General features: G+C 46.2%; 1 protein-coding gene across 1 annotated transcript in view; it reads left to right on the top strand.

Moving 5' to 3' along the window:
- The window catches only part of LOC121927315 (cytochrome P450 2C15-like), a 46,167-nt gene that overhangs the window by 2,993 nt on the left and 33,154 nt on the right, over window positions 1-10,020 (top strand). The window contains exons 2-4 of the mRNA XM_042461046.1: window positions 966-1,284; window positions 3,257-3,406; window positions 4,936-5,096. Of these exons, the coding sequence (XP_042316980.1) occupies window positions 966-1,284; window positions 3,257-3,406; window positions 4,936-5,096 (630 nt within the window). The remainder of the gene's footprint in view (window positions 1-965; window positions 1,285-3,256; window positions 3,407-4,935; window positions 5,097-10,020) is intronic.

Genomic DNA, 10,020 nt, shown 5'->3' with positions numbered 1-10,020 from the left:
TCCTGGCAGTAAAGGGCTGTTTGACAGTGGAAGATGCTGCCTTTGAGTCTCCTCCTTTGGAGGTCTTTAAACAGAGGCTGGATGGCCAACTGTTGGGAGTGCTTTGATTGAGAGTTCCTGCATGACAAAATGGGGTTGGACTGCATGTTTCTTGAGGTCTCTTCCAACTCTCCTATGATTCTGTGATTCTGCCGTCTTGAACAAAGGAAACTGCCTTTCTGTGTACTGTATGTGAATATGTGTGTGTATACACACACACACACACACACACACAGACAATGGAGTGCAGTAGAGTTTTTCAGCCTTTAAGCAGGGAGATCCCTGCCCTAACAGTGTGCCATTCAGTACCAGGAAGACAAGAAATGAAGAGGAGGATCATAAACTCACAGACCCTACAGATGACCTCCCAGCCTCTGTTAGAAAACCCTTCAAAGACATCCCAAGGCAGCATCTCCTGCTGTCAAACACCTCTTACTGTCAGGAAGCTTTTCCTAATGTTGATGTGTGATCTCTTTTCCTATGGCCTGCATTCATTGCTCCAGGTCCTAATCTCAGAGTTTGCTCCATCCCCAATGTAACATCCCTTCAAATGTTTAAAAAAGGCTATCTTATCTCCCTTTAACCTTCTCTTCCCCAGGTTAACATTCCCAAGTCCCTCAGTCACTCCTCATAAGGACAGAAAGGCTTTGAGGAGGAGGCCAAGGCTATGCAATTATGTCTATATAGAGAGATCTTGTATCACCTTTGAGACTAATTGAAAGAAAGACGTTGGAAGCATGGGCTTTGCTAAATCTAGGTCTACTTCCTCAAATGCATTTAGTGGTTCTGAGGAAGTAGACTGCATTAAATGCATCTGAGGAATTACTCTACGAAAGCTCATGCTGCCAACTTCTTTATTTCAGTTAGTCTCAAAGGGGCTACAAGATCTCTCTATGTACTGATTCCACAGACTAACACAGCTATAGCTTTCAGTTATTTCTGTCATATGCTTTGTTCTGGCTGCAGAACAGGAGAGAGTTGAAGAAGGCAAAGCTACAATTGCAAAACATGGGCTTGTCCCCATATGGAGCTTTTCACAGCTGATCATCCTGCAATGTGTCTCTTTCTTTGCCTTCCTTCAGCTAAGCGAGAAGTACGGCCCCGTCTTCACACTGCATTTCGGAGCAGAGCCTGTTGTGGTCCTGCATGGCTACGGAGCGGTCAAGGAGGCCCTGGTCGACCGGGCCGAGGAGTTTGCAGCCCGAGGGAAACTGCCCTTAGCTGACAAAGTCGTCAAGGGACAAGGTATCAAGTATTTCTTCCTAGTTTGCAACTGGGGACAAACAGATGAGGGCCAAATTGCCCCATTTCTACAAAGTGTGGTGGGTAGAAAAAACCCTGATGGATGAAATGGTGGGGCATAAACACATTTAGGAAAGCAAGTAGAAAATGTGTGATGCATTTTGTTAATCATTCATAAGCTCAGAGGTGAGAGCCAGCGATGGCGGAGATGTCTGAGTGTTGAGTTAGGGGCTTGTTCCCACTAGAGTTTAAAACGAATTGCTGACTGGGTTATATGTCCCTCGTTCCCACTGGAAACTGGTTCTGATCCTACTGTGCTCAGTTTCACCCCATGACTAAAATCCATTTGTGCTTTTCCAAACAAAACCAACAAACCAACAGCCTTTTCAACTAGCAGCTTTTCCAAAATAAGCCAAGCTGGGCACCCACTGGATAAGGAGAAACGTCAGATACTGCCATCGGATAGAAAAAAATGAAATGCAAAGATACAGGATGGGGGACATCTGGCTTAAGGAGATTTATACATGTGAAAGGGACCTAGGAGTCCAAGTAGACCACAAGTTGAACGTGAGTCAATAGTGCGATGCAGCAGCTAACAAGGCCAATGCAATTTTAGGCTACATCAACAGAAGTATAGTGTCTAGATCAAGGGAAGCAATAGTGGGACTCTATTCTGCTTTGGTCAGGCTCCACTTGGAATAATCATGTGTCCAGTTCTGGGCAAAACAAATCAAAGAGGATGTTGAAAAACTGGAGTGTGTCCAAAGGAAGGCCATCAAAATGGTGAAGGGTCTGGAAACCATAAAGCTCTATGAGAACCATAGAGTTGTAAGAGATTGCAAGGTCCATCCAGTCCAACCCCTTTATTCTGCCATGCAGGAACTCTCATTCAAAGCATCCCCATTGACAAATGGCCATCCAGCCTCTGCTTAAAGACCTCTAAGGAAGGAGATTCCACTCCGAGGAAGGAGTGTGTTCCACTGTCAAACAGCCCTTACTCTCAGGAAGGTCCTCCTAATGACTTGGGGAGCTAGGGATGTTTAACCTAGACAAGAGATGGTTAAGAGGGGACATGATAGCCCTGTTTAAGCATTGGAAGGGATGTCATATTGAGGAGGGAGCAAGCTTGTTTTCTGCTGCTCCAGAGAATAGGAGACAATGGAGCAATGGATGCAAGCTGCAGGAAAAGAGATTCTACCTCTGTGTTAGGAAGAGCTTCTTGACAGTCATGGCTGTTCGACAGTGGAACACACTCCTTCCTCGGAGATTGGTAGAGTTTCCTTCCTTGGAGGTCTTTAAACAGAGGTTGGATGGCCATCTGTTTGGGATGCTTTGATTGAGAGTTCTTGCATGGCAGAAGGGGGTTAGACTGGATGGCCCTTTTTGGGTTCTCTTCCAACTCTATGATTCTATGACTGCCCACACCAGAACCAATACCAAAACATGTTTCTATGTACTGTGACCCTGGAGAGCGGGGTTTGAATCCCCAATTGGCCATGAAATCAACTGGTGACTTTGGGTAAGTTGCTGTGTCTCTGCCTCAGAAGATGGCTATGAAAAACCCCTTAGTAATAGCAATAGCAAGTACATTTCTATACCGCTTATCAGTGCCCTTAAGCACTCTCTAAGCAGTTTACAATCTGTAAGCCAATTGTCTCCAACAAACTGGTGACTCATTTTAGTGACCAACAGAAGGATGCAAAGCTGAGTGGACCCTGGAGTTCTGCCTGGTATCGAACTCACAACCTTGTGGCTGTGAATGGCTGCACTACCGGCATTTAAGCACAGCTCCTTCTGAAGAAACCTGTTGAGAAATTCCTATGACAGGTTTGCCTTAGGTAGGCCATAAGACAGCAACGACTTGTGGGCAAAACAGTTCATGGAAGACAAGCCAGATCTATCAGATTCCTCTTGTAAGTGTATTTGGAAATCACAGTTCAATCTCTTGCTCCCTCTTTCTCTTTCACCTTTGCAGGGATCGTACTCAGCAATGGGGAGAGATGGAAGCACCTCCGGCGTTTTGCCCTGACCACCCTCCGCAACTTTGGGATGGGAAAGAAAAGCATCGAGGAGAGGATCCAAGATGAAGCCCAGTATCTCCTGGAGGAGTTACGGGACACAAAGGGTAGCTCGCTTCTGTCCATCCTAATCTCCATCCCAACTGGCTTTTTCTGGTAGCAATAGCAATAGCAGTTTCATTTACCGCTTCATACCGCCTAAGCAGTCTCTAAGCAGTTTACAACTGTAAGCTAATTGCATCCAACAAGCTGGGTTCTCATTTTAGCAACCTCCTTGGAAGAATGCAAGCCTGAGTCAACCTGAGCCCTGGCTAGTATTGAACTCGCAATCTTATGGTTTGTGGTGGTTCTCTAAGGGCCCATTCCTACTTACATTTAAACCAGTTTGCCAATCGTGTTGACGCCGGGTGGCAGAATCAATTGAAGCCGATACTCAGTTCCTACTATGAAAGCCAATTTAGACCTTAGACTATGTAGTTCCCACTAGTTCCTTTGTGCCGCAGCTCATGGGGGACCAGGTTTGCCAGGCTTGTAGATCCTGCGGCTCCAGATGTAGTTGAACTCCAAGTCCCATCAAAGAGGGGCTTCAGGGGGCAGAGCCTTGGGAAGGGGGCAAGGAATGGTCTAAAGGGCCCCTTGGCTATGGGGAAAATGCTCCGCTGAGCTCTGCCCTGGAAGGCCGCATTGGGTTCCTCCAGCCCTCCTCACCCAAGTCTCCTTTGGGGGGATGGGGGAGAGGCCAAGAGAGGGAGAGAAGGAAACCCCCCAATACTCTCTGGGACCCCAATCCCAGTCAGAACCTGGAGGCATCCCGAGGCGGAGGCAGAAGCAGCCATGCAGGACAGGAGGGAGGCAGGGCTGAAGGGAGGGAAGCAATGTCCAGCCCAGGTTGAGATTGGTCTGGGCTCCCAGGGCTGTCCTCCAGGCACCAGCTGAGCCCCCAAGGGAGGGAAGGAGAGTCCCCTGCCTCAGCCGCCCTTCCTGCAGCACCCACCTGGTCAGTGAGGCCCTCGGCCAATGCGCTCTTAGGCGGCATCAATAGAGGTATAGTGTCTAAATCAAGGGAAGTCATAGTGCCACTCTAGTCTGCTCTAGTCAGGCCCCACCTGGAATACTGTGTCCAGTTCTGGGCTCACAGTTCAAAAGGATGTTGAGAAAGTGGAGCGTGTCCAAAGGAGGGCGACTAAAATGATGAAGGGTCTGACGCTCTATGAGGAACGACTTAAGGAGCTGGGGACGTTTAGCCTGGAGAAGAGAAGGTTAAGAGGTGATATGATGGCCCTGTTTAAATACTTGAAGGGATGCCATATTGAGAAGGGGGAAAGTTCTTGTAAGTAAGTTCTCATTGGTGATTCACACGAAAAAACCAGTTCTTTTGAAAAGAACCTCTGAAATTCCCGTCTCAAAAAACCCCAGGTTAAGGGGGATTTGCATCGGGGGGGCCCCAAACGCAGGTCAGGAAAACCCAGTGCAAGTGTGAACGACCCCAATTTAAAGCGGTTAGGTGTGCTCACTTCGGCAGCACATATACTAAAATTGGAATGATACAGAGAAGATGAACTGGTTAGGAAACCGGTTTAAAATGTAGTGTGAATGGACCCTATGATTCTAAGAAGTGACTTTTTTGTATTTCCAGAGCAACCTTTTGACCCGACCTTCTTTCTCAATTGTGCCACCTCCAACGTCATCTGCTCCATTGTCTTTGGAAAGCGTTATGAGTACAATGACGAGAAGTTTCTAGCCATGATGAGCATAATCAATGAGAACTTTAATGTGTTTAGCTCTCCTTGGGGACAGGTAGGCACTTTGCCATCGGCTCTAAATTTGTTTATTCATGGTATGTACAGTGTTCCCTCCATATCTACAGATTCTGCATCCACAGATTCAACCATCCACAGCTTGAAAATACTCCATTCCCTCACCCCCACCCAAAACCCTGAAACTTTGATATTGCAGTTTTATATTTTACTACACTATTGTAGATAATGGGTCTTGAGCATCCATGGATTTTGGTATCACCTGATGGTCCTGGAACCAAACCCCAGTAGATACCAAGGTCCCACTGTAGTATGATTTGTGGAGGCATAGGATGGGATGGGAGAGAAGAGTTTGTTTCTCCCAGGGGGTTACAAGGAACATTTGGGGAATGGGAGAAAAACCCTGTTTCCCCTGAATTAAGACATACCCATAAAATAAGCAGTAGCAGGATTTCTAAGCATTTGCACCATACCCCGAAAATAAGACATAGTGATAGTCCCGGTGCAGAACGGAAAGGGGCAGAAAGAGAGCGGAACAGGGATATCACCCATCTTACCTCACGGAGGAACGCCGCAAGAACGCCGCCGCCACCAAGACCGGAAGTCCCCGTTCCGTTCCCCATCCATCCCACAGAGGCTGATTTTCAAGAACTGTACTGAACATTATTGCTCAACATGAAAGATGGAGGCCAATGGTTCTAAAGGAAATGGAGTCGTGTCACACACAGAAAAGGTTTTGTTATTGTTTTATCCAGAGAGAGAAGTATAGCCACCTTAGACTTTAGGACTTTCAATAAGACACAGTGGAAACCAGATCTGTATTTATACATGTAACATTTATTAAGACACTATATATATGTACAATATCATAGAATCATAGAGTCATAGAGTTGGAAGAGACCTGAAGGACCACCCAGTCCAACCCCTTTATTCTGCCATGCAGGAAATCTCAGTCAAAGCATCCCCATTGACAGATGGCCATCCAGCCTCTGCTTCAAGACCTCCAAAGAAGGAGACCCCACTAAAATTCCTGAGTTAGTGTGTTCCATGACAGATGGCCATCCAGCCTCTGTTTAAACTGTCTGTGAGGAGTTATATAGAGCTAGACAAACACTCAATTCAAACACTCACCCCCCTCAAAATGGCTGCCCAGAAACTGCTCTCCTTCTCCTCTCTGTGGCAGGAACAATATACTTGGTACCAAGAGCTCACACATACACACATGCATACAATACTCGCACACAAATCCCTCTTGAAAAGATGATCAGTGTTTCAATGGAGCAATGGATGTACCGTTGCAGCTGATTCGGCACACACTTTTAGGGAAATTCCAGCAACCTTTTAGAGGGTTGTTCAGTCTTTCAGTCTTTTTTCTCTCCTTTCTGGTTTTGCAATACACATCTGCTAGTCTATACGTCTGTTCCCTTGTTTTTTGCATTCTAGTCCATGTTGTTCTTTGTTGTTGTTCATCAAGACTGCTCTCGTAGGCCTTATCAGCAGATTATCCTAGTTTTGTTCCAGTCCTGTTACCTTCTTTTATTGCTGAGTCTATCTTCTTTCCTTTTCCTTGCTTTATGTGTCAAATCACCATTTTATCATGCATTGCACTCTTCCACATTTTCTTTAGGGTTCCCACTCATTCTTTACAGTCGCAAGAAATTCAGGATCGAATTCATGTTTTGGAGAGTTATGACAATGTTCCAGAAGAAGTCAACTTAACTATATTTGAATAAATATAGGTTGTTGTACCATAGGCCCTATTCACACTGAGCTATTTGCCCTGGATGTAACTGGGCATATTGGGGGGGGGGCTCCTGAATCTCTCCATAAGCAAGTGCCCACCACAAATCAGGGGCATTTTAACCCGAATGCCCTCTCAGAGAAATCGGGTTTAACATGAAGGTGCCTGGATGTCAATCAAATTTAGTTCCGCGATGGTCATAGGTGACATTTGCAGCACTCATTGGGACATCGGAAGTGTGCTTCCCCCTCCTTTATTTAAAGAGCCAGGCACCAGAATCCGCAGATTCTGTCAAATTAAAAACCTCTTGTGTGTGTGTGTGTTTGGGGCATTTGGGTCAGTGCAGGTTATGATCTTCCCTTGGCCCCATTTTCATTTTCAACCCAAAATGCAAGCTAATGCCATCTCTGCATCCTGTGTCCCCCCTCTTGCCACCCCAGAATGCCTCATATGCATGTAATAATATATAATATAATTAATAATAATAATAATAATAAATTCTACCTTGGATGCCAGAACAGGAAGCTATGCCATGCATTCTTTGCTTTCCTGGCCACCCTGAATTCTTTAGAGACAGTAGCAAAGCATGTATCAATTTGCCAAGTTGCCAATTGGAAAGTGAAAAATTGTAACATTCAAATTTGTAGCATTCATTTGCAAAGGGAAACAAAGTCTTGCCCTTTGCAACATTTCCCCTTTGCTGGAAGCGGGGGAAGGAATGAAGGGAAGGGAACCAGCAGCGCTACCCACCTTCTGTCTGTCTATCTATCTATCTATCTATCTATCTATCTATCTACTATCTGCCTCAAGAAAAAACATGCACATTTTTGCAAAAATAATTTTACAAATATCTAAGGGGGGGGGGAGGTGGTGATGGGAGCTGCGTTTGCGCCGCTTCTTTCTTTGCCTTTGACCTGAACTGACCCTTTTCCTCCTGCGAGAGGGCTTTGCCATTGCCTTCACTGAGGCTGAGAGAGAGTGACCGTCAGTTCCAACTGACCCATGGAATCAATTGGGAATTAAAGGGAATGCAGCGCAAGCATTCTGACTGTAGCATCTGCATTTAACAACAACAACAACAACACAACAACAATGGCTCTTAAGTTCCAGGAACAAGAGGAAATGAAAGTAGCACAAGCACACACTTCTATGTCACCAAAAATCATGCGCATAGACTGTCAAAAATAAAAAGAGAGGGAGGCTCCTTCCTCCTGGCTCCGCATTCGGATTTCCCTTGGCAATCCTCCTCCTCCTTCCTTCTGACCCTCCCTGAGCAAAAACCACTGTCACTCCGATTCCCCTTTTTTTGCCTCCTGTCACCCCATTCCCCTTTTTGCAGCCTGTCACCCTGATTCCCTTTTGTCAATCCTGGGCTTCCGTCCTCCTCCTCCTTCTCCAATGAGGGGAGGGAATGGGCCTGCTGTCCTCCCTGCCCTCTCACCTAAATCCCTCCCTGAACTTGACCTGATCATGACGGGGTCAGTTCAGATTTCGCGGAACCCATTTTTCCCCCAAAAGGAATGGCTTTTAACCTGATTCCGAATATCCCGGCTAAGGGCATTTGCCCCGGATCTGGTGCATGCCTCAAAATGGTTGTGACAGATTCGGAGTGAATATGAACTTCACGTGGAAGAATCGATTTCTGATCTGGGGGTAAAGTGTAGTCTGAATGGGCTCTTATAAAAAACAGAATCCCCTGAAATAAGCCATAGTGTGTCTTCTTGAGGAAAAAATAATATAGACCGTGTTTCATATTTTCGGGGAACACGGCAGGAGATATAGACAGAGTGAATCTTTTGGGAACTGGGGCTTTGGTTCCCAAGGAATGGTCCCGCTGGGGCTACAAAAGCCACAATGGCTTTGCCCAAGCTTTCCGCTTTTTTGACATGTCTTGCTCCCAATGAGCCTGGTTCTTCTTAGATATTTTTGCTTCGATTTGCAAGCGATCTGCTGTTCATCTGATGATGGAAGTATGCTTTTTAGTTACTCATTTGCCTGTGGACAGGTCCTTGTGCCAGTGCGATGGCATGAAGCTGGGAAGACGACTAACTCCTTGGGAGGATAGGAAGAGGTTCAAAGGACCTGAATCATTGGATACTTTGGGCGAGAAATTAATTAAAATGAAATTCAGTAGAGAAAGTGGCATCACTGGGGGGTTTCCGGCAGCATGGATGCGCCAGGCGTCACTGTCAGAGGCGACATCGAGGTATGCGCAAAAGGGAAGGAAATGACGGGATGGTTGGTGTGTTTGTCTTCTTGCCTTTTTTTTTCTTTTGTTTGCTTGCCATATCTTCCTTCCATCATGGACTTCATCCCTGGCCCTCATCACAAAGTGAAGCCAACATTGACAAAATGGTACACTTCATTTTAGAGGAAGCCAAGGGAGCACCGGGCACGTGGACCCAGCTCACCCCGGGATTTCATTGACTGCTTCTTATTAAAATGGATCAGGTAGAAAGAGGTCTTGTCTGATCCAGGGCATCCTGGAGTATCCTGGGCCTGAGCTGCTCCAACCTTCCTCCATTACCTCAGCTTCCCAACCTCACAGGAGGAGCAAACTCGTTTTCTGCTGCTCCAAAGGTAGTAGAACATGGAACAATGGATGCAAGTTACAGTGGTGCCTCGGGTACGATTTTCGTTGCCGCGGCTAATTTCGTAACCCGAAAAAACCTTCGTAAGCGAATTGCCATAGGCGCTAATGGGGGGAAAAAAGCCGCGGGCTCCGCCGCGGTCCATTTTTAAAACAGCGCCGGAGTTTTTTCGTAACCCGAAAAAACTTCGTAACCCGAAACAATAAATCCTATGGGATTTATTGATTCCCGAAAAATTCGTAACCTGGGTATTCGTATCCCGAGGTTGGTCCACTGTACTGGAAAGTAGATTCCACCTCAACATTAGGAGACTTCCTGAGGTAAGGGCTGTGTTTTGACAGTGGAACTCACTCCTTCTTGGAGACTGAGGCGGAGTCTCTTCTTTGGAGGGTCTCTAAGCAGGGTTGGATTGCCATCTGTCATGGGGATGCTTTGATTGGAGTTCCTGCATGGGCGAGGAGAAGAAAGGGGTTGGATGGGTGGGCCCTTTTTGGGGTCTCTTCCAACTCTAGGATTCTATGATTCTATGGGTTGTCAAATCTTTAGTGGCTATATGATGGACCCATGATAGTGAATAAAAAGAGGGAAAGAGGCTGGCATAGCAACTGGAGCTCACAGCAAATATTTTGGCC

Source organism: Sceloporus undulatus, chromosome 1 (genome assembly GCF_019175285.1).
Source record: "Sceloporus undulatus isolate JIND9_A2432 ecotype Alabama chromosome 1, SceUnd_v1.1, whole genome shotgun sequence".
In the NCBI taxonomy this organism is placed as follows: domain Eukaryota; kingdom Metazoa; phylum Chordata; class Lepidosauria; order Squamata; family Phrynosomatidae; genus Sceloporus; species Sceloporus undulatus.
This window is presented reverse-complemented; position numbering and strand designations above follow the sequence as displayed.